At 48.4% G+C, this 26,195-nt stretch overlaps 10 protein-coding genes across 10 annotated transcripts; 6 read left to right on the forward strand and 4 right to left on the reverse strand.

The window, feature by feature from the left end:
- Positions 1–1,171: 1,171 nt before the first annotated feature.
- BC939DRAFT_531549 (uncharacterized protein) lies at positions 1,172–2,767 on the forward strand (the record flags this gene model as incomplete). The annotated part of the gene is made up of 2 exons (XM_051561619.1): positions 1,172–1,579; positions 2,490–2,767. The coding sequence occupies exons 1-2, from the start codon at positions 1,255–1,257 to the stop codon at positions 2,765–2,767; spliced, it is 603 nt and encodes a 200-aa protein (XP_051409010.1). The 5' UTR covers positions 1,172–1,254.
- A 2,416-nt stretch (positions 2,768–5,183) lies between these two features.
- Positions 5,184–6,032, forward strand: BC939DRAFT_271577 (uncharacterized protein). The gene has a single exon (XM_051551139.1). The coding sequence runs from the start codon at positions 5,296–5,298 to the stop codon at positions 5,902–5,904; it is 609 nt and encodes a 202-aa protein (XP_051409011.1). The 5' UTR covers positions 5,184–5,295; the 3' UTR covers positions 5,905–6,032.
- On the reverse strand, positions 6,033–7,692 carry BC939DRAFT_271581 (uncharacterized protein). Its single transcript, XM_051551140.1, has 4 exons — positions 7,446–7,692; positions 7,098–7,338; positions 6,752–6,988; positions 6,033–6,666 (listed from the first exon to the last, which is right to left on the reverse strand). The coding sequence occupies exons 1-4, from the start codon at positions 7,572–7,574 to the stop codon at positions 6,161–6,163; spliced, it is 1,113 nt and encodes a 370-aa protein (XP_051409012.1). The 5' UTR covers positions 7,575–7,692; the 3' UTR covers positions 6,033–6,160.
- A 75-nt stretch (positions 7,693–7,767) lies between these two features.
- On the forward strand, positions 7,768–9,729 carry BC939DRAFT_461118 (uncharacterized protein). Its single transcript, XM_051556977.1, has 6 exons — positions 7,768–7,901; positions 8,070–8,100; positions 8,525–8,611; positions 8,703–8,818; positions 8,908–8,986; positions 9,102–9,729. The coding sequence occupies exons 1-6, from the start codon at positions 7,854–7,856 to the stop codon at positions 9,611–9,613; spliced, it is 873 nt and encodes a 290-aa protein (XP_051409013.1). The 5' UTR covers positions 7,768–7,853; the 3' UTR covers positions 9,614–9,729.
- Positions 9,730–9,954: 225 nt separating this feature from the next.
- On the reverse strand, positions 9,955–12,118 carry BC939DRAFT_461119 (chitobiase). The gene has a single exon (XM_051556978.1). It carries the CDS (start codon positions 11,955–11,957, stop codon positions 10,077–10,079), a length of 1,881 nt encoding a protein of 626 aa, XP_051409014.1. The 5' UTR covers positions 11,958–12,118; the 3' UTR covers positions 9,955–10,076.
- Positions 12,119–14,265: 2,147 nt separating this feature from the next.
- Positions 14,266–15,473, forward strand: BC939DRAFT_531555 (mitochondrial import protein Pam17-domain-containing protein). Its single transcript, XM_051561620.1, has 2 exons — positions 14,266–14,983; positions 15,101–15,473. The coding sequence occupies exons 1-2, from the start codon at positions 14,327–14,329 to the stop codon at positions 15,281–15,283; spliced, it is 840 nt and encodes a 279-aa protein (XP_051409015.1). The 5' UTR covers positions 14,266–14,326; the 3' UTR covers positions 15,284–15,473.
- Positions 15,462–16,715, reverse strand: BC939DRAFT_461121 (uncharacterized protein). The gene is made up of 2 exons (XM_051556979.1): positions 16,564–16,715; positions 15,462–16,468 (listed from the first exon to the last, which is right to left on the reverse strand). Exons 1-2 carry the CDS (start codon positions 16,675–16,677, stop codon positions 15,488–15,490), a joined length of 1,095 nt encoding a protein of 364 aa, XP_051409016.1. The 5' UTR covers positions 16,678–16,715; the 3' UTR covers positions 15,462–15,487.
- Positions 16,716–17,333: 618 nt separating this feature from the next.
- BC939DRAFT_461124 (uncharacterized protein) lies at positions 17,334–19,836 on the forward strand. Its single transcript, XM_051556980.1, has 4 exons — positions 17,334–17,511; positions 17,603–18,500; positions 18,601–18,680; positions 18,800–19,836. Exons 1-4 carry the CDS (start codon positions 17,469–17,471, stop codon positions 19,696–19,698), a joined length of 1,920 nt encoding a protein of 639 aa, XP_051409017.1. The 5' UTR covers positions 17,334–17,468; the 3' UTR covers positions 19,699–19,836.
- Positions 19,837–22,381: 2,545 nt separating this feature from the next.
- On the forward strand, positions 22,382–24,220 carry BC939DRAFT_461126 (uncharacterized protein). Its single transcript, XM_051556981.1, has one exon. It carries the CDS (start codon positions 22,703–22,705, stop codon positions 24,083–24,085), a length of 1,383 nt encoding a protein of 460 aa, XP_051409018.1. The 5' UTR covers positions 22,382–22,702; the 3' UTR covers positions 24,086–24,220.
- Positions 24,221–24,235: 15 nt separating this feature from the next.
- Positions 24,236–26,150, reverse strand: BC939DRAFT_461129 (uncharacterized protein). The gene is made up of 7 exons (XM_051556982.1): positions 26,037–26,150; positions 25,514–25,956; positions 25,360–25,434; positions 25,192–25,273; positions 25,002–25,078; positions 24,619–24,880; positions 24,236–24,499 (listed from the first exon to the last, which is right to left on the reverse strand). Exons 1-7 carry the CDS (start codon positions 26,037–26,039, stop codon positions 24,329–24,331), a joined length of 1,113 nt encoding a protein of 370 aa, XP_051409019.1. The 5' UTR covers positions 26,040–26,150; the 3' UTR covers positions 24,236–24,328.
- Positions 26,151–26,195: the final 45 nt, after the last annotated feature.

The following is a 26,195-nucleotide window of genomic DNA, read 5'->3' on the forward strand; positions in this document are numbered from 1 at the left end:
CACACGAAAAGAAAAATCATATGCGTGAGCTCTGAGGCCAAGGTGCTCCTATCAGAATTCCCAAGCCATTTACCAAAGGCTATTACCGCTGCACCTATCACGCCACTCGTGAATGGCAGTAAAAGGCGATACAACTACTAGGCAAGAAAGTAAAGAAACATGTATTAAACGTCGTGGTTTCGTTGGATGTTACTCGTCTCGTACTTTCCATGGACCTCTGCTTCCTTAGAGGCTTTACTTCAATAGGGCAGCAAATCAGTCAATTACGACTTCCCCGTCGCTCCTTCGTATCCTGCTCAAATTCGCAGATCCTTCACTGACGACAAAAAGCATTGTCATATTCGCCTTCGTTCAGAAATAACTCTCAAAGACGATGAAGGTATTGTGAAGACCAACACAGGCTCATGATAGGTGAAAAGCCCCTTCGTAGCTACACCGAGTGCAATCACTCATTTCTGGATTCTATCGACCTCAAATCGCAAAGTTCGCCATGATGCCCGGCATTTAGTAATCCGACCAGGATTCCACAAGGAGATGAATGTATATTAAAGGAATTCAGACAAAAATATCCAGGACCACTTTTGAACCTGTCGTCCCGGGGTGTTTGACCATGCCTCCAAAGGACGCCTAATGAAGCACCACAGAAAGGTGTGGTTTCCACATACCAGGCTCTAATAAATAAAGGGAAACAAAGAATTGAGAGCAGCAACCACTTCAATAAGGGTAGACGCACAGACCTTCCAATTCATATCTTTACGCGACAAATGCTAAGATTTTTTATACATAATCGAGGCATATCGAATGATGTCCTCAAGTATGATGCCACACTTTCACATAGAATCCGCAAATGACACACGTACGTGGAACTCATTCAATACAAACCCTTGAACAAAGCCTCAAAGTCGAAGCACTGCCCTGCAGAGTCCGTGTGATTCTCAATTACCTCCGTTCAAGTTAGTTTTCACACTTTATGCATTAAATAGACTTAATGTTGTTATTTTGCGATATCCCTTTGCATGAAACGGCATGTCTGGTTTACCATGGATAGTCTCTATTAACACGAGTGACAAGAGTACTCAAAAGGAACGGCATGGCGGCAACAAGATATCCCGAAAACGAATATATATATACAGTGGTACCGACACTGTAGTTGTCTCTTCCTTACCTTGCACGATTCTAGTTATTCTCTTGTTCACAGTCCAACCACAGACACGGCCATCATTCCTTTTCCAAACCGTGAGACTTGCGCATTTCATGTCCAACGAAAGAGGCCGAATAGGTCGTGAGATGGGTACACTCTCCAGCAACATTATCTTCTGCGAATTGCGTATCGAGAACCTGAGGAACTTGATCGAAGAGGCTCAGGATGATATCTGGGACTTTGATAAGTGCAACCGACTCGAACTTGAGATTGAGTACGCGATTAACCATGGCCGTATACTCACTATTGGCACGGGCATCCATAACCCTACTCCAGCGAATAAAAAATCAATGACTGTCGAGGACTACCGACGAGAGCGGGTCGAGTACGCAAAAATGTTAGTCGCGCAAGTCTCTCAGGTGTTGCTGCAGAAGAAAAGTATGTATGCTGAGCTAGAATCGTGTCTGAAGACCACGCAATAAATTGCATAAACGCGCTGAATGGATACCACCAAGTACCACAAGAAAGCATACCCAAAAAACATTTGTGCTCTGGAAGTAGTGTAGTTTATACTCCTCGTACCCGTACTTTGTCTACACAGCCTAATTTCTATCAGTTATGGATCTGTTTTTGTTACCGCCGCAGTCATTTATCATTCTACGTCGAATAATTATTGCCATCAGCAACCCTATTTCTGGGCCTTATCCAATCTGTTGACAGCTCATTGCTTTGTCTTCGAAAAAGCCTTTGCTTGGGAGCATGACATCCACTAGAGACCCAACAGATAATCGCAAGGATGAACGACAGTTGGAAGCCAGCAGTGTAAAACGATCGACGTGCAGTACTCTTCTGCTAGACATGATGGATGGGATCGTTACCACTGTCTGTGTTCGTGACTGAAGATTACCACACGAAGACTTATTCAATAGATTCTGGATAGACATCTTCGATACCGTCTATCCATTTGAGTCAGTGGCGGTAATCCGTCGTTTAGGCCACCTTCACTATTTTCGTCGACTAGCTCCATACCGACGTGGGATAATATGACAATCTGTGTACTATGTCGTTGTTCAATTTTCTTTATCAAGCGTTACAGAGAGGGTTCTCTTTCTTGTGCGGACAATGTCTAGAAAAGCGTGTGCATGAAGGAGCCGCAGAGCGGAGTTGAAGGTCAAAGGGCGTATAAATACCACAAGTATCTTGTCGTCCACGAAGCGCTTTCATTTCATCCTCCCACGCTCCTTCCACACCCATTCCACACTTCAAAACACCTAAATTTAGCCGACAATGTCCCCAGATGAGCAAATTGAGATCATGAATAAGATGAGAAATATCTCTTTTCGTATAGTCTTCTGCGAAAAGCGCATCCCGGAGCTCAGAAGGATGATCGCTGGTGAAGAGCCATCGGGAGATCGCGATGATTTCATTAACCAATTCGACTGCGAAATTTTGAATGAGATGACAGATGAAAAAGTGAACCTTGACGAGGCTGTTGAACCTGCTACATCTAGCTCCTGCAAGTCAGGCAAAGAGCTACTTGACCGGGTCTTGCGATCCCTCGACAAAGACAAGAAGACCTATACCAGGCTGCAAGGGAAGTTGAATGCCTTGAAGGAACGAACATAGTCAGCTCAAATAAAGACATTCTGCTGCTGAATATGTTTTTTATCTTTAATGCGAACAAAGCGTTTTATATAAGCTGAAAGCGTTGGATAGTATCTTCTACACATAGAACGCTTATGGCACATGCTAAAGTGTACATCCTCTCTAGAATTCGGCAAGAAGAAAAATGAGCGACACCATCCTTCCTTGTGTACGAATTCTATAGCATTGTCAATCATATTTTCTGACAAGGCTGGATAAGCGTGTGAATGCTGTTGTTGCTGCCGAACATCTACTTCCATGCTATTAACTGTAAAAGGCGTTTATCCTTTAAACATTACTTTACTCCGCAAGCCGGCATGTCGATTTCAGACAACAAAGATCAGCTTCTTGGATTTCATACTGGCGACTTATTTTTTTGCTGATGACCATAAAGGATAGAGTTCATTCTTGCGTGCAAACGGGTATTATGAAAGAGTAATGAGTAAAGGGGATGGACGCCTTGAAAGTGCAACAAAGCGGTTGTCGTAGACTCCTCAAACATATATAACCACCAACGACCTGCCATGGTTTCTCTGTCCTTTCCCCACACTCTTCTTCTACAGCTATTTCTACACTCACTGCAAACTCACAAGACCATTCCTCAACCACGCTCATTGTATCTATACCAGAATGCCCGCTCAATGCGAGCTTATGCAAAAAATCGCGCAGACCAAGCAGGGCTTGGCTTTTAAAAAGAAGCGTCTTCCAGTCCTTGAGCAGAAGATCAACAATGCCGAATCGGCTGACGAAAGCTTTTTGGCTGAGATTGCCTATGAAACCCGATTCAGAAGTTACAGGGATGTCGGACCTACGGACATCACTGCCATCCCTCCAGTGAGGACGGTCGGTCAGTCATCCCTTCATGCTTTAGCACTCGGCGAGGACATGAAACAGACTCGACTTGATGAAGCAAGAGATCTTATCGACCACATCCTCCGACTTATCATGGAGGATGAGGCGGAGCTCGTCTCTTTGGAGGCTCAGCTGGTCGCATTGACAGACTAAAAATCGCTTTTAGTATTGCGCATTGTTAGGCTGAATTACCGCCACCACATGAAGGCCAGGAAAAAAAAAACAAAAAGAAAAAAAAAAGGGCTCAATAAAATAGCACAGACACAAGACCCCATTGTATTTAGTTATCTCTCTTTGGATGCCATTGATCCATACGATATTTGTTTGATTCTCGATCCTTTCTTCCCATATATGGGCTCATTTTCTCATCCAAGGTTTGAACAATGGAGCACAGCCCCTTCGCGTCCATCCTTTTGTATCCGAGGGGCAAACACGTATAAGGGTGCAAAGATAAAATTGACCAGCTTGCAATAATAATAAAGCTCCACCTCCCTCCTTTACTTTCTCAACTACCACTCCCACAAATCCCTCACATTTACGCTTTTTTACACATCTCCGTAACAGATCCTCAATAAATGACTCGCAATTCGCACTACCTACATCCTCAAAAATCATCGCATTCTTCGCCCAGTATTTCTTCAAATACGCAGATCGAGCTCCAGCAGCAAACTGGTTGCGACAGCAGCGCCGGCAGCAATAACAGCACTAGCATTCTTCCATCGCTTCATGTTTCACACAGCCAGCCATTAGGTTTGAAACAGCCCATCCCTGCGAGATCCAGACGTTCGCTCAAGTCCTTGCTTACCATGATGCGGGGTGCAGAACGCAACTCCTCCCCAGTCACCCCGCACAGCAGCGACGGTGATTACCTCAGGAGCAACACAGAACCTGATCGTCAATGCGATACAACTAATCAGCCGGTGAGCAATCCAGAAACACCGTTGCTCAGAGCCATATCCTGTTCAGCGCCTCTAGTCAAGGCAAAATGGCAAATCAGATGGGCCAGATTACTAAGACGCCCGTCTTCTGCTTCTGATCTAATGTCAGGAGCAGTAAAAACAAAGGAGTTCCTCATCCACGACGGGCCTGGTGAAGATCTAAGTCTGGTTGCGACCGATGTTGAGAACGAAGAATGTGATAGAGCTACTTCTATTGCTTCAGCTATGCCCACAGCCGCCTTCGACACAGTGAAGTTCGATGAGCCCGTAACCAGCGCCAGTTATTCAACTGCCGATACGCAGTCAAGTCTTGGCCATCATGGGACACTTCATCACGACAATAGCGACCACCAATCAACTGAATATTCCGAGCATGCCAATCATGGTGACACGATCGATCCTGAAGGATTCGAAAGCAACTCGAATATCACTTTCAACAGCACAGATGACAACCACTGCCTGGATGCTGTGCCAGGTATTACTGCCCTTCGGAGGAACGGGAACAAACTCTTTGAGGCGCCAAGACATCCCAATAAGGAAGAAAAACCCCTCCTCAACAGCGGTAATTACAGCATTAAGGACAGCAGACAGTCAGTGTATCGTGTAGTTATTCCAACGCCCCGTCAAAACCAGAGGCGACAACAGCGATACGGCAAATACACTTATGCCAGACCGACTACACGGGTGTCGTTTATTCCGTGGAGCGAGAGAGGATATTGTATGGAGTATAGCAACCAAGACGTTCCTATTTCTTCAACCTTGATGGACGGACAACCTTATGCAGAGAATACGGATATGGTGCGAGCGTTTTCACCGAACGAGGTGCAGCAATTCGCGGGTGGAAGCAATGATGAGGGTGAGGAAGAGGACTGGGAGGATACCACAACCGATAATGACGAACAGGAACCCAAGATTCCTACAATCTCTCAGCACCACATTCACTCCAGAGGTGCGCGGCATCGAGCGACCGTGGCGACGTATTCCAGCTACTCAAGACGAAAGAACAATATCCAACGACCCAGTTTGCGGTCTGTGCCGAGGATTACGGAAAGTAGCTGCCGATTCGGTCCTCGGTGCCAAGCTGTAGTTCTTGCTAGGGCCCATGGTAAAACAAGCCTTGGCCCTGTCCCTCCAGTTCAATCCCATGCTCAATATGAACCACTATTATCGCCTCCACCCCAGTGTTCAGCAGATCATCCAATGCAGCCTGGAGTGCAAGATCTACCGCTTTGGTACGGCCCACGTCTGGATTTGCCGTCTCTCCGCGAGCTAGCGCAGGCCGCCAAATCGGAGCAAGCAACATCGAAGGCGAATAATACCGCTCTTTAGCAGGGCCTTGCCATTGACCATATCGGTAAACAGCATCATTTCACAAACGCAGGAGTCACCTCGATTGGCTAAAAGAGTTTGGGCCTGAAGAAGAGCCGTACAGGTCACGATCTTCAAGCCACGCTTTAGAAAGTTTCGACCGATTCTCTCTCGCCCACCAGGCAGTTCTTTTACGCTTCGATATCAAGAACGTATAGTACAATAAACTGTTATAATATGCCTGTCTATTGAATGCTTTCATTCATAATATGATTATTCAGAGACCAGACAGGGCACTTCCCATCTGCTTCTCCAATGCATCCTGCTGTTCCCTTCTCTTCTGCTCCTCCTCCACTGACCTGTTGCCCCATCCGCACGAGAATCCTGTCTCGGCCACCACATGAAGCACGCCCTTGCTCTTAACCAACTCCATCTCTTCGGGCGTCTTTGCCAAAACCATACCGGCAAAGCCCAATGAGTTGATGTTCAACGCAACGCCATTGACAGACTCCGAATGCTCCTGCTTCCGGGGCGCGATCAGCATAAATTCCGTAGTCAGGATCCAGTTGTAGGCCATTGATGAGGTCATGTTGGCAGCAATAGCGCTTTCGGTCTCCGAGAGCGATGTCTGTTCAGAATACTCGCGGATAGATATGAGCATGGCGTCCATGAGGGTTATATAGGCTTCCAGCAAAATGTCTTCCTGAGTCTTGTTCGTTTTGGATACGTCCGGGAGGAGGATAACGTGGTTGATGCAGTTGATTGGGACCGAGAATACATCGCCTAGTAGGAGATAAAATAGATGAGATGATGTCGAATCTTGTCTATAAGATCTAGGCGAACGCAGTGAAGAGCAGTAGTCTCGTACCTGGTCGGTTCTCCTTCTTTCCTGGCTGACGCTTAGAGAATTCACGCACTAGGGCCGCAATTGGCGAGGGTTTCTCCAGGGGTATGACTTGCATATGTTTGTGAGCCTGACTGGCACCGGCGCGCGATCCGCAATTGAAAAATGCCACAGCATCTTTACTGTTCCTGAGCGCCATCAGCGTGTTCCATACCGCCAGCAGGTCATCCGGAGTCAAGGGATTGGTCTGCGGTTGAAATTCTATTGTTCGTTGTTGGCACCCATGACGTACATATGGTACAGAAAATAAAGACGTAGTTAGCGATATGTGCAACCGACTTGGGCTCGACAAGGATGCATTGTATGGTACCTTTGGTGATGATCAAGAAGTGTCTGGGGACGATACAAAACTTGTTCAGCAACACCTTGTGCTCATCGCCGGCGTCCGCAACATAGAGCTTAGGGTCGTGGGGCATGAACGGATTGACGCTCGCGGCCTGCTTGATAACGGGCGTGGATGGTCGGTCGAATTTGGGTCGAGGGTCTGTCTCGATGGCAGTGATGACTCCTTGAGGCTTCTTTGCTAGAAGAGGCGCGTAAGTGAGCTGGCACTAGAGACAAAAGAGACGTTTGGGGATAAATAGTCGGCCAAAGCTATTTGCCATAGATCGATTGAGCAGCAAAGAGCGCGCCGGATATGTTATGAGCGCACGCGTACCTCGATACCATACTCGGTCTCCCTGGATAAGAATATTTCTGAGGCTGTGAAGATGAGGTGGCCGGACCTGAGGGCAGCATCATAGGTTGTCGACAACTTTGTGTCGAAGTCGTCTAGGGATGGAGCCATGGTGTAGTTGTGAAATGAATGAATTCGCAGGGAGCGTCGTGAGGAGGAAGAGGAGAAGCGGGCTGTGGGCTGCTCGTCGCGACTTCATTCTCCATGATATGCAACGTCACTTGTGCAGGGCCGGCAGGGAGGAGTTCTCCTAATTTTAGTTTCGTGCTCTCCTGCGGCTTCTATATTTCTCTCTAACTTTCCTCTCCAACCCATTCATCATCTCAACTCCATCAGCATCTTTATCATCTTCAGCATCAAACAGGTCAACTTCACCAACAAACATACAGCATGGCACACGGTAGCGCTTACAGCGCCATCGAAATCGACGACGACGAGGTAGGGCGAAGTACAGGATACCATCTCTCAACCTGGCCCTGGAGTGCTCGACCCAGGATCCTGCTCGGGGCTGGGAGCAACGAATTCGACTCCCGTCTCTTTGTATCGTGCACTAACTGCTGCACTTGCCCGTCCCTGTCGTGTAACTGATCGTCTTCAAACGTATAGCTGAATAATGCCACCGAGCTCCAATTTCAGAGTAAGCATCGAATGCCAAGATCACAGACTCTTCAACACACTACTGCTTAGGTTGCCTTCGACTCCAGAGGACCAGGAACATAAGAAGTCAATGGATATTTACCATAGCCAGGATCATGGAACCGTCATTGTCACTCTTCATACTCAACCATAATCTCGGGATGAACTCGCCACACACAAAACCCCAACGGCAAGGGGTGTATTTGGATAGATCATTCGGCAGATATGCCAGCAGCCTCGAATGAGCATATGGCACATCTTCAATTCGCAGATGAAGGGCCAATCAAACTATATTATTCAGGATTTTACAGATGGACAAGCTGGAAGGCCTATTGAGGCCCCCTTATTTCGCATTCCTCGATCCTTTCCTTCGAGTCTTTGACAGCTAAGTTTGCTTACTGGATGTCCTATTCTTGTCTTTGCAGATTTCTCTTCAACAGACACTCGTGCGCAACCCCCAACCGGAAATATCTCTTCGTCTTCGACAAGCACACCACAGCCACGACAGACAGGTAAGACTTGTCTCTGTACTTGTGCCTGAGCATACAATCGTAACGCAGGACGACATCTTGTGCTGACACGCATGTTTAATTATAATATTAGGATTCGGTTCTTCAGCCATCTTTGAACCAAATCGAGCCAATCAAGAGCAGAATGCGAACCAGCCAATCTGGTCGGTGGGGTATTATGCAAAGTTCTTTGACGTCGACACTGATCAGGTACAAAGTCACTCGGTACGACGTAAGAGTCGGTATGAAGGGAACGATCGGAGACTGATCCTTTTATTGCTCCTTTGAAATGGCGTTAGGTGATGGAACGATGCTTCGCAAGTGTGATTCCTAAGGACAACTTTCTTGAGGTGATGGGCGGTCGCCCTGATCTTTATGGTAAGACCCGCAAAGAATTGTGGACGATCGAGCGAAAAGGATCGACATGGTAACTAGAAAGGGGAACTTGGTTCTAATATGCCTCTCTCTCTCTCTCTCTCTCTTTTTCCTTTAGGACCCTTCTGGATCGCAACAACGGTGATTTTCGTGCTGTTTGTGACATCCTCGATCGTGGAATCGATCAACGCCTATATCAACAAGACAACGTATTCGTACGACATCTTTCAGATGACCTTCGCATTCGGCACTATCTATACCTATGCCTTTGTGGTCCCACTCATGGTTTGGGGAGCGACCAAATACTTTGGTTGTCAACCAGACTTGCTCGAAATGCTGGCCTTGTACGGATATGCGCTCACGATCTGGATCCCGGTCTCTATCCTCTCTGTGATCCCCATTGAGCTGGCTCGATGGATCCTGTTGGGTATCGGCGCGGGTCTGTCGGGCGTCTTCTTGATCAGGAACATGTATCCGGTTCTGTCGAGGGCCGAGGCTCAGATTGCAAAGATCATCTTGGTTCTTGTGATTATCTTCCATGGCGTGTTGGCACTGATCCTGAAGTACAGATTCTTTGCATACAACACCGGAGCCTCTGCACCATCACCTGATACGCCTCCTGCGGCATAGAGAAGAGGGTGGTTAGACATGTCATAAGGAGATGAATCTTGGTGTTCAATACTATCATTTCATGAAATAAAATACACGCATACAAAAAATGTTCGTCCTTGTCATGGACACGGTACTCTCGATACAGACGTGTTACCAAAATAACGCGGGAGTGGCCTGTTCATGTTACACAGCACGCCTTAGATTAGATTACAAACATTTTTTTTTTTTTTCAGTACGTCGCGCGGTTTGTTCAAGCAATGGCGGCAACAGTGCCCATAATGAAATCGTGAGCCATCCAATACACTACCATGCATCCATTCCTGTTACCAACAAAGAGTCTTAACTTCAAATAAAATGCATCATGTACAAATTGGACATATTTTTATTACGGAAAGTTAATGCTACTACACTAGATAAGGAAAAAGCACGTTGGCAAAAAGACCAAGTCAAGAGGGAAGGGGGTAACCACTCGCTCTAAAAATTACTTGCCCCAGGCAGTCTGGTTGCGGTGGAGATCGCAGTGGTGAGGGTGCTTCAGGCAGTACTTGGGAACCAAGACATGGGCAGCATGGCCACGGGCAACCATGCGCTCACGGTAATCAAAGATGCGGGCCGAGAGCTCGGTGATACGCTTGTAGCCCTCCTGGTTGCGGTTGCCAGACCAGAGAAGTTCAGAGAGGGCAGCAGCACGGGGCCAGACCTTGGACTCGACATTCAGCTCATCAGCCTGCTCAGACCACATGGCGGCCTCAGCGCCAATGACGTGCTTGGCCTCCTCCTCGGTCAAGCCCTTGGTGAAATCATAGCCGTAAAGGCGCTGCCAGGTCTTGTAGGGGCCACACCACGAAGCGCCAGAGCCAAGGTAGTTGAGACTGGTTGGGGAGTACTGCGAGGGATTCGCATCAAAGGCGTCCTGGATAGCCTTGGGCAGCTCTGGGGGCTCGTTGACGTTGTAGCGGGGATCGTTGGGGACCCAGCCACCGTTGCCGCAGTCGAGATAGAAAAAGTCGGCCGAGGAGACAACAACGTCGTAGCCTTTGGAGGTGAGGGCCTTAATGTTGTCGACACCATTGTTCCAGGACTGCATGATGATCGACTTGGGGACATTCTTGGCAGGCATGTCGGGCGAAAGAATAATGTCCTCCCACATCATCAGACGACGTCCGGGCTTGTCCATGAAAATAGGAAGCGCCTTGTCGAGATAGTACTGGGCGAAATCAGAATAGGTCGATCCAGGGCGCTGACGGAACCAGTCCATGGCCGAGGTCGAGTAGTTGTAGCAGTAGGTCTGGAGCTCGTCCGAGCCGACGTGGAAGATATTATCCGTGAAGAGCTTGGCAGTCTCAGAGTAGACGTCCTTGATCAGCTTGTAGGTGCCCTCGTAGGAGATATCGAGCTGACCGGGGTTGGGCTCGACAGCGGTATGATGGGTCCAACCATCATTGTCCCACCATGACTCGGAGCAAGTGATGGCCTTCTTGTCAACCTGGAGCCAGCCAGAGGCAGAGTGACCAGGCAGGTCGATCTCGGGAATGACACGGACTCCACGATCGCGACCGTATTTAACGAGAGCCTGGATATCCTTTTGAGTGTAGATCTCGCGAGGGGAGTAAGCATCCTTGGTCATCTGGGGATACTTCTTGATCTCCAGGGGCCAGGACTGAGAGTCGACGATGTGCCAGTGGAAGACGTTCAACTTTGCCCAGGCGAGTGCATCGATCTGTCGCATGAGGGACTTGAGAGGGAAAAAGTTGCGACCAGTATCGTACATAACTCCACGATGAGTATACTTGGGCTTGTCCTCAATGTGGACTGGCTCCTCGATGTGGAGACCGCGCTTGCCATCGTCGATGATGATCTGGGTGAGAGTGTTGAGTCCATGGAGAGCGCCCCAAATGGTCTTGGCCTTGATTTGACCCTTGCCATTGGCAGTGATGTCCAGGGTATAGGACTCGTCTACGTTCATCTGCAGGTCGGCCTTGAGGTCCTCGACTTGGACATTGAAGGTCCTAATCACATTTCTGTTGCCGTTGTTGCTGTTGGTGAAAAGAGTGGCTGAAAGGTCCTCTTCATTATCGTCGGCGCGCTTTTCGAAGATGGGATAGGGAGGGAACTCGGCGGCGGGTCGCTCCCAGGTCTGAGGGACCCAGCGCTCCTTCTTGATCAGGGCAGCAGTGCGGGCATAAGCCTTAGTGAGAATCTCGTGCTTGGTTCCAGTGATTTGGAAGCTGTTGTGGACCTTGACGGGGCCAGAGTTGGCCCAGGCGATGGAGACGGGGGCGGGCAAGGGGTTGACCTTGACCGCCTCGGAGGTGATGGCAACGGCCAAGAGGCCGATGGCGGCAGCGATGGAGATCTTCATGAGGGAAGCGGAGGAGCGGAGGGGAGGATGTGTGAGGTAGTTGGCTTGATGAGGGCTTGGCTAGTAGACAAAGTGGAAGGGAGGGGGTGGCCAGAGGTGGGGTTTTATATTCTATTGCAGGATGGAGAGGAGTGTCTTGTCGGGATGGATTGGATTGGATTGGGTCAGGGCACACATTCTCGATGTCAGTCCGCATGTGCTTTGTACGGACACGGAGACACTCGAGCCCAACTCTGTCCTTATTTCATACACCACAAGCGATCGATTACAAGCCAGGGATGGGAAAGCACACCCAGGTGTAAGGATCCCTCCCTCTCTATCGATAACCGACGGTGATGGATCTAAACGCCCACGTCCGTTGCCGCTGTAGTCCCCCCCGCTAGTACAGATCGCATCACCTCGCATTGCAATCCATTGCGATAGTCTAGTCTGTGTCTAAAGAAGGCCTGGGAAACGTAGGGCAGTAGACTAGTCCGGGCTGCACACCCCAAAACAGTGTAACACAGACGAAGTAACAGTTTCACCCTCATGTCGATCTATGCCATGTCACTCCGGCCAGGACGTCCAGGAAGATTGAATTCCCTGACATGCCTCGGCGTAACCAAACAAACAAACAAGCAGACGGATGGACGGACAGTCGGACAGACAGACGAGACGATCACTGATTTAATCCAGGGTGGGTCCGTGGAGATCTAAGATAAGATCTCTCCATCGCACCCCATTGGCGGAACCCTAAGCCTTAGACGATTGCAGGCACTGGGTTACCAAACCTTCAAGTCAGGTGGTGAATAACCTCTTACCCAGCACAGCGCACACAAGCATCCCTGGTTCCAGCGGAAATTCTGAACACAACTTGGACATTGTTAATGATGTAAATGACATCTTCTCTCTTCAAGAAGAGGAAAAGACCGCTTTATGAGTGCGCTGTAGTGACATTTTGGGTTGAAGCTAGTCCTGGTCCAAATCACCTAGGTAAAAAGAGAGCCATACCATAGCGGTCAGAGTAGGACACACCTACCAAGCACACATCAGAATCATTTCAGGGTTCGTCGCGGCTCGCCCTTCATTCAGTTGCTCATGTCATTACGCTTTATCGCACCGCTACTGATACTCTGGACAATACCATCCAGGAATATCAACAGAAAAACATGGGGTACCCGCTCTGTTTTTCTCTCCATCCTGTCAATGCTAAAAAGGCACACATGGCGTTGAACTGGCAGCCGATGGTAAAAAAAGCCAAAAGGGCCAGTTTGTGTATCGTGCGCGTTTTCCTGCATTTGCATTCCATGAATGAGCATGGGCTGACTAGAAAAAATTTAAGCTAGAAAAACATATTCCGGGTCGTGATGACATCGGTCTGCATTATATTGTGTTGGATGCTATTATTTTAGTCCGAGCTCATAAGTCGGTCCAAACCCTGCGACGAATAATCCAATGGGCCATCGGCATACCAGCATACAAATGTGTTCATACCCAGTTACATGTAGTCTAATGCAGCAGGAGAACAAAAGTAGGTGCTGGCACAAAGAAGTATCTAGAAAATTCATTGTTCACAGTTTTTTTTTTTTTTGTACAACGTGAGATCAAAAGATACTTTATCTTGGGCCCTCGCCTATGAGGGCCATGCTTGGGTTCAAGACGGAAGTATGAAAACGGGATATTCAAGACCAAGGATGTTCCTCTGAAGGCTGCTTGTCCTCTACGCCTACGGGCCTTTTTGTTACGCCTCGTGTTTGTGCCACCCTCCATCGCGTCTTACACCTGAAGCTAGGAACTGTAAAACCTAGTCATGGTCTTCAGTAGCAACTGACAGTTCTCATTCGAAGGAGTTTATTGGTAGTTTTTCTATCAAGGGTTCCTGGCCTTCCTCATGTTCGAAACTTTGTCTCGTGGCGAACTACTGGCCAAGGCTTCCTGAGCCAGTCCAATGGGTACATATATGGCCATGTTGGAGTACAACCTGTAATCCAAAGGTCCTCAAAGCTTTCTCTCAGCCTTCGACGCGTACAAGTTAATGATGCGCGTATCTATAGGAGATATGGGCTCGTTGGATGAGTTGGAGGTGTCACTAGGAGACGGTTAGACGCTTTCCTGTCTGGAGTACCATGTCGACCATCTCGATTGATAGGGGAATAGGGACAGAGTTGATAGTTTTTGCAGTTGTAGTTACAGCAATTGCTCCAACTACAGGGCCTCCCACGAGCACCCAACGAGAAATAACATTTGGGGGTTGCCTAAAGTGAGACCCAAGTCCCAGTTAAGGGCTGCAACCCCGATACCACAGCATCTTTACATCATCCCTGCTTCGGCCTTATCTTCCCAGGAATCACAAAACCATCGAACTTTCGGCACTCATTAGAAAACCAACAATGACCACCACGGCTCTCACCATGACATTCTTTGCCTCGGGTCGTTCCCTGGCCTCGTTGACGAGCAAGTCCGTGCTCTCGAAAGGCACTTGCATGCCTATTAGAGCCCCGAGTTTGAGTTCAGACATGACTGCCTTCACGTCGCGAAACTCGTCCTCGCCGTCGACGTGGACGTCGCGTCGCCTTTACAGCAATGGCATCAGCAACGACGGGCGCATGACCCACCCGCAACCAACCACTAGCTCCTCGGGCAACCCTCCTCCGCTGTCTTCGAAATCGACCCATACCGCTAAATCCCCTGCTATTAAGGCCGGTGAAGCTGCTAAGGAGCAGGCAGCAAAACAGGGAACAGGAGTAGGAGCAGGAGAGAGTGGAGAGATGACAATGGACTGGAATTCGTATTTCCTGCTCCGCAGGACCCGTCGTAACTATGAACGCCTCTTTATGGCGCCGTGTGCTTTGACCGGTTTGCTCGGAGCTGGATATTACTTCGCCCAGAAGGATTTTGATCCGACACCTATTTTCGGCATGGACCAGGTCGTCGTCTATTTTGCTGGCACGGCCGCGGCGGGTATCGCTGGATTGGCAGTTGGTCCTGTCGTTGGCAACATGGTGTTTAGGGCGATGCATTCCAGAGCCAGACCGCTTGTAGATAGGGTGAGTGCATCAATTGCAAGGCAGTACGAAGCAAGAAAAACAGAAAAGAACCCTTTCACTTTGCTCAGCATGATGTTCCGGCTAACGTGTATTCATGTTGTACACGGCCGCGTCTAGATGGATAAGGAATTCCACAAGCACATTGTCAAGAATCGAGCGGATCCAACGGCCAACTCGGTGCGCAATCCTGTACCGGATTACTACGGCGAGAAGATCAAGTCTGTGAGCGAGTATCGAAAATGGCTCAGGAAGCAGCGCGAGTACCGCCGCAAGGCCACATTCTTCGTGGGCGTTGATTAGACGAATAACCCTTTTCAGAACGTATGTATCCAAACCGTCGCATGGCGATCGTTGTGCAGAAGTATGACTCGGATAGGACAAAAAACAATACGAAGGACACATGCAGCGCCGTTTTGCTTGTTGCTTCGACACTCCACACTCAAAAGTTCAATAAATTTTCTTCCAGAATGCAATTCATGCTGGTTTATTGAAAACGCGTCTGTTTCATGCCGCAAAGTAATCCATACCTGGTGGGAACAGACTATCTTCATCGTCCTGCTGTGTAGATACGCGATCCATCGGCCCACTGTTATTGGTGCCTCTGTCAGCATCGCCGCTGTTTTCTGCCATCGAGCTGGAGGAGGAGGACGCCGCTATTGGCTTGAAAGGCAGGACCGACGTGGACCCGGTAGAAGCGGCGGAAGACCCCAGCGAGCGGACAACAATGTAAAGTGTCTGAGGATGTAGTACCAACCCGCTATAGTGGACCTGTAGCGTTGGCTTTCGGTCCATCTGGCTTGAAGGGACATCGGATTCGTTCACCTTTGCCCGTTTGCTCCTGTTATTTCGATTCGTCCCTTTCGGTGTCCTCCTTCCCTTGGATCCGCCATGACCCTCATAATCTTCGTCACCATGATCGTCTTGCTGATCCTCGTCTCCTTCATCGTCTCCTCTCTGGAAATCACTCACTCGCAGGCTGTCACTCTCGTCCTCCTCGCGAACAACAATACCATCGCCCACATCTCCAGATGCTATCGCGCCCTCCTCGCCCTCAAGGCGGGCCAAACCCATCTGTATCCTCTGACTGGTAGTCCCTTCCTCCTGCAGGATTTTCTCGTCCATCTGTTCCTTTTTGACCATCGAAAACCCCAACTTCTTGTCTGCAATGAGAACGGCACCTCCATGCTCAGAAGACGTGCTAGGTCGCATCCCAAATCGAATTACATATTGAGGTCGATCTGCCGCTTTCTCGCTGCCCTTGCCGGTGCCTCTTCGCCTTTTGCCTGTGGTGTTTCCCGAAGACGATGAGTGATCTGCATCCTGTCCGCTTCCTCCGAGGATCACACCTGCGTCCTCCAGCCCATCATCTAGGTCCTGATTCACGCCGCTGTAGGTTGTGGGGGCGATAGAACGCTTGGCAATGTGGCCTTGGTTGTAAAGCTCGACGCGACTGAGGAGGAGCGGTTTGAGGACTGAGAGGATCTCCTAGAGGATAACAGTATTTGTATAAACCAAATAATCAATCAGCAAAGCAGGTTTTCAATGTCCTGATTGCAACGGGGAACGAGAGAGCGAGCTACCTGGAACGTGTAATCGTTAAACCAATCGAGATCCTCTTTCGAAAGCAATAGGTTCAGTGGCAGTACACTGGTCTTGCTGATACGCAAATAACGAAAGTTGATGGTTGTAAACATTGTTGAGGCAAAAAGTGAGGGAGAAAACACAATGAGTGATGCATCTCTAAACGCCATGAAGAAGTTGGTCAATTACGCCACCAATTTACAGAACCTGAAGTTGGTTGGTGAACTTTATTTGTTGCAGTTCACTTTTATTGCGGCAGACTTGTAGCTGAGCTGGTACTTGCCAGACTTCACGACGGGAACCAGGGAGCTGATACCCTCGTCAGACTTAATCTAGCTGGGTTGCCAGCAAATGAAGAAACAAAAAAGCGTAAGGGCAGACAGCGGTATCTTTATTCTTTTGCACTGGCAACAAGCGGTTAATGGGAAATTGATCGACCATATTGCATGTGGCCAAATGTCCCTTGCCAATAAGCATCCAAATAAGAGCTTCAGTTAGTGATAGCACCTCCATCAGAGAACAATCATAATCGCAGTATGGATGACAGTGTGAGTCGTTGAGGTGTTTCGACGGCCTCGTACGAAGGATAGCATCTGCCATTTAAAATTTCCAGCGATCACCTTCCGTTAACCAATGTAAATGTACAGGTACCCTCCTGCTAGAGTGCTAAAGCGAGTGATTCATGACTGGCTTCATTCTGGAGTGTATTGTCTGTATCGTTGCGGACGAGGAAGCTGAGAAGCTGATAGATTTTTCTGGCAGTCACCGTCCCATGCGACTCCCCGAAAAATGTGAACTGCCATGGATTCTGCTCGCTTGGTCATCATTCTCTCTCGCTTCATAGCATACTCTCTCCTCCAATCCTCACTTCTTTATCCTCTCACTCGCAATTGCATTTCCACTCATGTCAGACAAGGAACTCCTTGCGCAAATCGCACAGGTCGCTAGTAAGTGGAATGTGCTGCCAGCCCATGGTAGAACCATGATGGGTGTCGAGACTTGCAATTAACATTGTTTTCATCTCAACGAACGGTGTAGGTGCGATCAACAAGCATATGAACTCCACACATCCGGCGGGACCCCCGGCATACGGCTCGGCAAGAGGTGGGTACGCTGCACGAGGACGTGGCCGCGGCAGAGGTGTCCCCATGCCGCCTATCAGACCATTCAATCGGACACTCACTTTGAACAATACCACAACGACGCCAGCCTTACCAGCACCAGGACTTCGATCGACACCGGCCCCAGTTCCAGCACCGATTGCGAAGCCTTCGGTACGGCCCCCTACACCATCTCGCCATCTCAGTTTGATCAACAACAAGACTACTCCAAGCCCAGGAACGACCTCCACAGCATCATCACCAAGGCTCCAATCTAGCTCGACCCTTGCAACAGCAACCACAGCGCCTGCGAAAATTCCAGTTACAGCACCGTCAACTGGCTCAGGGCAACAGTGGATTCAGTCGAAAACCAAGAACATGTCTCTGATGAACCCCGAATCGTACAAGAAGACTATGGCAGCAAAAGAAAAGTCCATTCGAACTTCCAAAGAAAGAAAGCTTCAGTTACTGAAAGCTCGGGCGCAGATGGCGAGCGATCGTCGCAAGGGCATAGTGACCGTGAACGGGAAGAAGTATAGCAAGAGCGCGGATGGACGCAAACTTGTCATGAGGGATTCTACCAAGGACAATATTGTTATCAACGGAGTCGCCTTCGAGATGGATCCAAGAGGCAATAAATTGGTCCGCAAGTCAGCATCAAACGGCGCTTCCTCGCCTTCAACGATGATATTAAAGCCAGCGTCGAATATTACATCAGGCTCAGCTCCAGGATCGACACCAAAGCAATTCTCTGTTGGCGGAGTCGTCTATGTGCGGACGACGAACGGGAATCTTGTGCGAGCGACGTTAGTTAAGGATCAGCTACTCAAAAAACGGTAAGTTAGCGACGCATTTTTGCTCTTGTGGATACGGATATGGCCCTCTTACAATATTTGTCAGGATAACATAACTTATGTTGAATTATCGTATGAATAGGGCGACACAAGAAGCGCTGAAAAAGAAAAAATCTGCCCCGAAGAAACCACGACCCTTTTGCAAGTTCTTTACTCGTTTCGGTAAGCTGTTGATTTCTGGGAAATGTAACTGCAAAGGACACTCAAACATTACGCGTATGTGATAACACGATGTTCGCATGCATCTTCCCCCCCCTATCTCAATGGTTTCTTTTTTATAGGGTTATGCAATATGGGACATGCATGTCCATTTATACATTCCAAGGCTCATCTCGCCATTTGCAGAAAGTTTCTACGTGGGATTTGTCCCGACACGGCCGCCACCTGCAAATTATCGCACACGCCTTCGCCCCACACGACTCCTGCTTGCCTACACTTCCAACGCGCAGCCTGTACGAAGGATGTTTGTTTGTATTCTCACATCAGGATCAATCCACAGGCACCGATCTGCAGGCCGTTTGCGACAGAAGGTTGGTGCGAGCTAGGAGCCAACTGTAAGAATCGTCATGTTTGGATCTGCCCTGACTTTGGTACCCCTGCTGGTTGCAAGAAGAAATGTGGACTTGCACATGTAGCCAATGGCGGGATCAGACCCAAGCGCAGTGTGGAAGAAATTGAAAAGGAATTGAAGGAGCGAAGAGAGGCAGGTGGCAGCGACAGCATGACTCTGAATAGGAAACGTGCCACGAACAGGTTTACTGGGCGTTACATGGAAGCTGTTCAGAGCCAGAATCAGGATCAAGATCAGAAACAGAAGCAGAAGAGCAGTTCAGAGACAATGCCGTTTGATGAAAATTTTGTTGCATTCGATTTCACTGACGATCAAGAGCAGGCAGCGATGATGGATGTGGAAGACGATGAAAATGAGGTGATGGGTGATTTTGAGGCTCAACAAGATATGGAGGTGGATGAAGAGGAGAATGAAGATGAGGATGTCAGTAGCGACGAAGTGGAAAGCGACGGAGTTGTTTCTGAGGATGAGGAACAGGAGCAGGAGGATGAGATGGACGAGGACGAGGATGAAGATGAAGATGAAGATGAGGACGAGGATGAGAACCTTGACGAAGAGCTCAGGAGCTATTATGAAGAGCAGGACAGAGACGATGATGATGACCATTAGAGATCATGGGGTGTTCTTGATACTATCGCTTTCGATCCAGCAATAGTTATTTGTACATTCATCAGCATCGGCATGCGTTTGCACAGCCTCTTTTTTTATCCGTTTATATGTAAACTAGATTAGTCCCCTCCCCTCTCCAAAAAAAAAAATAAAAAAAAAAATCAATAATAATAAAAAGATGAAAAATGAAAAGAAAGCAAAGAAAGCGTTGTTTTTTCCTGCGGCACGCGCGCAAGGTTGTTTAAGGCCAATCTAAAGCATAGCTGGCGCTTTTGCGGCTCATCAGCTCGTCTTGGACCGTTACGAGAGGTATGTAGCATCAAGGTCAGGTTACCAGCACCAAGTACAAATGGAAATACCGCGATCATCGGGCTACCTTGCTGTCGATAAGTGCTGTTCGCTTTACTGCCGCCGCTAGATGATAGATGTTCCCTGATGCTCGCAAATAGGCTTCGCGAACACGACACGTACCATAACTCAATCATGTCGCACTATCCCTTTCCTTTTCTACCGTTATGCAAGGCCAAGAATGAATTATGTGTTGTCAAACGATCAAGCTATAGAGCGTCTCATGGTCATCACGCGGTTTTTGAGGGCATATCATTGTCGAGGTATATAGGCCCGAGAGATCGAGCGAGATGGATTTTTGCTTTGGTATCTCTATGAGACCAGGAGCAGCATTTGCGCCACGTTATCCCGCCTACTTGATTTAATTTAAACCTTTAGCATGCGCATAAAAATTACGGTGAAGAGTGAAGGGAAGCAGCATTGGAAAAAAAAAAAAAAAAAAAAAAAAGAAGAAAGGCCGCTTTATCATTTCAAAGGTATGCCCGTGCCAAGCGCAATAGTTGAAGTATTTCCGACTTGTAGAAAAATGCGAAGGAAAGTGGGAGCGGGATGGGAACGGAGAGAGAGCATCATATACTATCCTTGGGATATATAGACTCGACTAATCGCGAAAGAGATATTCCGCATGAATAATATGTAGTGCACTGCCATAATACGGGTGAGGGAGGGGGAAGGGACCTGTACTCCGGCACAGAGCCGCTTCCCCTTGGCCCTGAATCGTAAATTGCCCAGGGATTGGTGACACGAGACTATGATGGTCCAAACGAGGAACGCGCTCAATAGACTTGCGGGGCGTTAGAATACAAATTGGGTAAACAAACGCAGCAATTGAGAGCAGAAATGGTGCCATTTCAGCCGACTCTTGTTGCAAAAGAGATCTTCATGGGTCCAGTATCATCCAACGTGAAGTAGAAATATAGGGTCAATGGAGGTTACGGGCAGTGTCCCGCTCTGGCGCTGTGTTGGGTGGGATCAGCACCCTTGTGCACCAGAAACACCATTCTTTATTCTCCAGTAACATTTTATTTTTATCGATACACACATCTGTCGACGTGAAATGGCGATAGAATTGTCAGCAAGGGAAACAAAGGGAGCATACAGATTTTGATCCAGTTCACTAGTTCTGCATGCTTGAATCCATGAGATATTAATTAAATGAACAAAAAGTGATCGAGGCACGACGACAACGATAACGACGAGGGTGATGGGCCATCAGCCGTTGGAGGAGGAATGTCTCTCGCTCGAATCCATCTTTCTATCCTCCATCTCATCCATGAACAACCACTGCGATTTGTTGACCCCGCTTTGATGACTATCGGTAGCACAGATATATCGTCTTGAGCCTCCTGGAGCCACATTCATTGTTGTGGTTCCAGAAGCTCTCTTATACCACATTGGGTCCTCCTGGTTCAGAAACGCGTCCGTCCACTCGGGGACTCGAGATTGTGTAATCACTTGGAGTTGGAGAAGGAAAAATGCTAAAGCGTCCCTTTTTTTTTTTTTGCTCTTCTGTGGATAGACACTCCAAAAGTAAGGGTTGTCATTAGAACATCTTGCTTTTTTCACATTGGACGCACCGAAAATTAAAATAACGAATGATGTTTTCCCGTCTCCTATTCGCTCGTACATGTCCTTTGGGTCCTGCTGGCAAATATTGCATGGAGTATCGGTCCGAGATAAGCCTGGACAGGGCAGGAGAAGTAAGGATCGAGCAGAGGCTCCTCTGAACCGGGTCAGGTTTGCGGTTTGGCGTTGGACAGTTGCACTATGCAAGGCGCATGCATATACTTCCCGTGTTCTTTCCGATCTATAAAAGAGAAATAAAATGAGTGAGCAACGTTATTGAAAGCGAAAGGGATAGTCATGTTTGAGCAACAATCGGTTTTTGCGGACATGCGGACATGCGGATATCTGTGTTCTTACTTCGATCAAGAATGAATGAACGTGCTAATCCAGGTGTCCATTTTAGATATGACACCATGTCGCTGCAAATATTGTGCCCATATGCGCTGGTGCGATGCCTTTTTGTTGCTATATCTGATCGATGCGCCGCATTAAAAAAGAAGAGAGCGATAGGAGATGGAGCACAAGAAATGGCGCGTTCTGACGGGGGGAGCCTAAGCGGTAGACCCAGGGTGCGTGTCGTCATGTACATAGTCATATAGTCCATGTATTCAGCTTCCGCTCCCTTCCTCGTCTCCTTTCTGATGTCAGCCATAGAAGGTGAACATGGGTCTTCCAGGGCATTGGAGGGCAGAACACAGCCGAGCACTACCGCAGATGTCCACGGTATAAAACGGACACAGATCCCCATCACCATCCATGGCTCGCCAATCCGCTCTTCTCTCCTCCTGCTGCCCGTACAGCTTCATTGGCTTCGTTCAATAATACAATAACGACCTTCCTCCGCTCCTTCCTTATTTCCTCCCATCTTTCCTTCCCCCCATCCTCAACCGCCCCTTCCCTTCGCGGATTTGCACTCACGTTCAACGCCCTTCACCTCCATCTTCAATACCTGCATTAACTTTAATCAAATCTACCCTCTATTCCCCCTTAAACGTTCACATCTCCCCCATCCTTCTTCTCCTTTCCTTCACGAACACATCCTCGCTACGTTTACATTTTCGACACATATAATCTCAACCGGACCGAAGGCATGAGTGCTTCACCCATCGCAACAAATATCGGGCTCGAAGAGGTCGTAGGCTCGCTCCTAACAGGCGCTTCCATGATCCTGACAATCCACTCACTCTCCCGCATGATCTTCTTGCGTCGGACAGGGTCCAAATACCACCTCTTCCCCGTCATCAATGTCGCACAGTTCATCAACCAGCTGTGCATCTTCTTCCTCATCACCACGGCCTTTAATACCATATCCTTCCGCTCTGCCCTCTGGCTAAACGTAATCAACAATTTCGCCTACTTTGTCACCAAACCGACCACTATGTATCTGGCCTACCTCAGGTGTTCAGCAGTCTATCCCAAATTCAAAAAATTCGCATGGCTCCACTACTTTCTGATCGTGTCCCGGGGGGTGGAGTTGTTTGGGATAGTGGTCATCAATATCATCCAAAACAATGATTGCGATGGGTCCGTCGCCAAGGGGACCAAGTGCGAGAACCTGGCTATCGCCTGGACGTTCCGAGATGCAGGAGCACCCATCTTTCGATTCTACTACATCCTCTGCGAGGGCATCTTTTACGTAACACTGTTCCGGACGCTCAAGGGAATGAGTCAGGGCAAGAATCTACAGCTAATTCAGTACCGTCGGTTGCAGACGACCCTGTTCACAGTGGACCTGGCACTGCTGATCTTCATGTCGATCTATCGGATCTTCGGCATTTTCGACAAGGACTTGCCGACTTATGTGTATTACGAGCTGTTATCGTCCACGCTGACCATCTTCAACCTGACCGAGTTTGGGCTGAACATCCGTATTTTATTCAACACGGTGACGGACGCCAAGAGCGCCTCCCAGAGCGGATCAGACAGTCCAAGTAAACTCGAGATGGGATCCATCCACCACTCTACCGAACAGAACCCAGTGGCGAGCACGACCTTGGCTAATGGGATCTCGGGTAATATGAACGTCCGAAGCGCCGAAAACAGTCCTCATTCTGCCACGAGATACAGCTCAACTTCGCCATTGACCTCCTTCGCTGCTGAGACCGGGTACAACAACGATTTTGATCCCTACTCGCGCACACAACCCTTTTCGACAGTGTCCTCCTCCTTCCACCGCCCGTCCTCTCCTCGAGTGACTAGACCTAGCAGCCCTCTCCATGGTGAGCACAACGACTATCTTCCCTACAACGCGTCAGCAGGGACAAGAGAGTCGGTCTCTCGCCAAGACAAGTACATTATCACACCAGCCAATTTCCAGCGCCAGGCCCAAAGTGGGTTTTATGAGGGGGTTACGAGCAACGCAGAAGCAGACGCAAGTCCAAGCGCGGACGAGAGAAGGAGCAGTGGTAATGGAGGTATTTCACGTCCAACACGCGCACTGGCGCCTCCAGAACGGTCGGCAGCGCGTCGTTAAATAGCATAACCTTAATTTTCAATACCATCCAGCATACACATGCATCTATGACCCGCATACAAATACATCCCTGTAAAACACGCCGCACTCAAAAGCAAGTGCACGATAATTGACAAACAGCCGATTGGTATCCCCTACATACATAGTCTATTGCATGAAAATGTGAGCGTTTATTTTGTACAATTATTATAACTGAATGAATGAGAGACAGAGCGCACGATCCAGCCGTTGCGTATGTTCCCTTTATCGAGCGTTTGAGCTCGATGTGGCGATATTCGATAGCTCACGGACCCTTTCCTGGGCTGCAGCAACCAGTTGCACCAATGGATCGAGTCCTTCAGTGTTCTGCTCGATCGACGACAGCCGGCTCCCAAGTCGCTTCGATATCTTGTTGATTTTCAGGTCCTTATCAGGCTGAGAAAGAGTAGTAATAGAACAGCATTGAGTCAATGGCATTGTTGCATTATGGTCTGGGGCATCGTCTTATTCATGCACAGGGAAAAAAAAAGAGAAGAAAAGAAGATATCTCTTACGTTGTATAACATATCGCGAGTATCGCTAGCAGAGAACACTTCGTCCCGCAAAGTTGGCATCATCGACATCAATCTCTGGTCTGCCACAGACAGGTGACTGAAATTGTTGTCGGCGGCACAAAGCGCTGCCATGGTGCTTGAGAGTGAATTGTCGCGCAATTGGGGGTGCAATTTGAACCGATGCAGGTGATTTGTCCAGCTGTCCAGTGCTCGCTTCTTTTCCTGAAAGTCTTTCAGTTCTTCTTCATCCTGTTCCGCAAGACTTGCAGGAGGTTATTCATTAAAAAAAAAAAAAAAAAAAAAAAAAGAAAAAGATGAGAGCTATGATCCCTCTCCGCAATGCTCAGATTCGAAATAAAAAAAGATGGTAGACATCGACTTACAGTTTCTCTTGCTCAAGACGAAGCTCCAAGTCCCTGATATGCTCAAGATCTGGTACGAGCATAGCCTCCAACTCTTTCTAAAAGCGGTCCGAAATACGGAAATGTTAGACGCAGTTGTCCTATATATCTCAAACCGTGGACGTGTTCGTTGCTTAGACAGAGTAGAGGCGATTTTTCGCTGTGGCCATACATTTCGATTCATGAGCTGGTGATAGTTGATGCGATCCCTCCTTGGTGGTGGTACATCCAGTTCACTTAGTCGGTCGTTCATCCTATCGTCTCACAAGAATTGAGAAATTTGTAAGTTGGACGACAAATGTAGAGCCGATGTTCCTCTGCAAAGTTGACGATGACCTACTTTTGCATTAGGCGATTCAAGGTGACCTGGACAGCAATCTTTCTCTTCTCTCCTCGAGCTCGTGAAATGGCGGCGCTATAGGGATTAAACCAAGTGATATCAGGTCAGTAACAGTTACCATTTTTGAGGTATTCAGGGAGCATAAGCAACTTACGGAAAGAGGTTCGAAATGACAGTTTGGACGTGGGTGCGGGTTTTAACATCAATCGGCTTCCACGTCCGTCTGACAGTTGCCTTGGAAACGACCCGCAGTGTTCGCTGCAAGCCCAATTGTCGATCATAGTCTTCAGGATCTGATTCAGCTCCCTGCTCCTCCTCCTCTTCTTCCTGCACTTCAGAACCATTGTCATCCTCGCTCTCTTCATCGGATAGGGCCCGTGTTTCCTGTTTCTTTAGTGAGATGTCTGATAAGGCTGATGAGACTGAGGCTCCTGCCTTGGATGTGGTTTTTGATGTTACTTTCTCGTTTAATTTTTTTCCTGCTGCTGGAGCGGATGCCTTTGCTTTTGCTGGCTTTGTGTTCTTGGAGGATGAAGGTCGAAGAGTCCTCTTTTTGGCGGGCTTCTTTGAGGAGGAGTCCTGTTTCTTGGCGCTTGCCTGTTCCAAAGAGGGGCCAAAGTAAGCGGCGTTCAACCATGACCTCGCAAAATAAAAGCTGAATGAGTCGACCGGCATACCATATTGTAGAGTTGTCGATGGCGGTGATGTCCTGCTGGCCTTAGTGATCAAATGCCGATGGCACAGGTGTTTTTTGTTTACGAAGAGTTGATCGTCGCGCTGGTGAAGGATAAGGAGACAACACGCCCAGCACGCGGTTGGACTACTGAGCACCTATC

The sequence above is a fragment of the Gamsiella multidivaricata genome, assembly GCF_025024155.1.
Source record: "Gamsiella multidivaricata strain RSA 2152 chromosome Unknown BC939scaffold_65, whole genome shotgun sequence".
NCBI classification, from domain to species: domain Eukaryota; kingdom Fungi; phylum Mortierellomycota; class Mortierellomycetes; order Mortierellales; family Mortierellaceae; genus Gamsiella; species Gamsiella multidivaricata.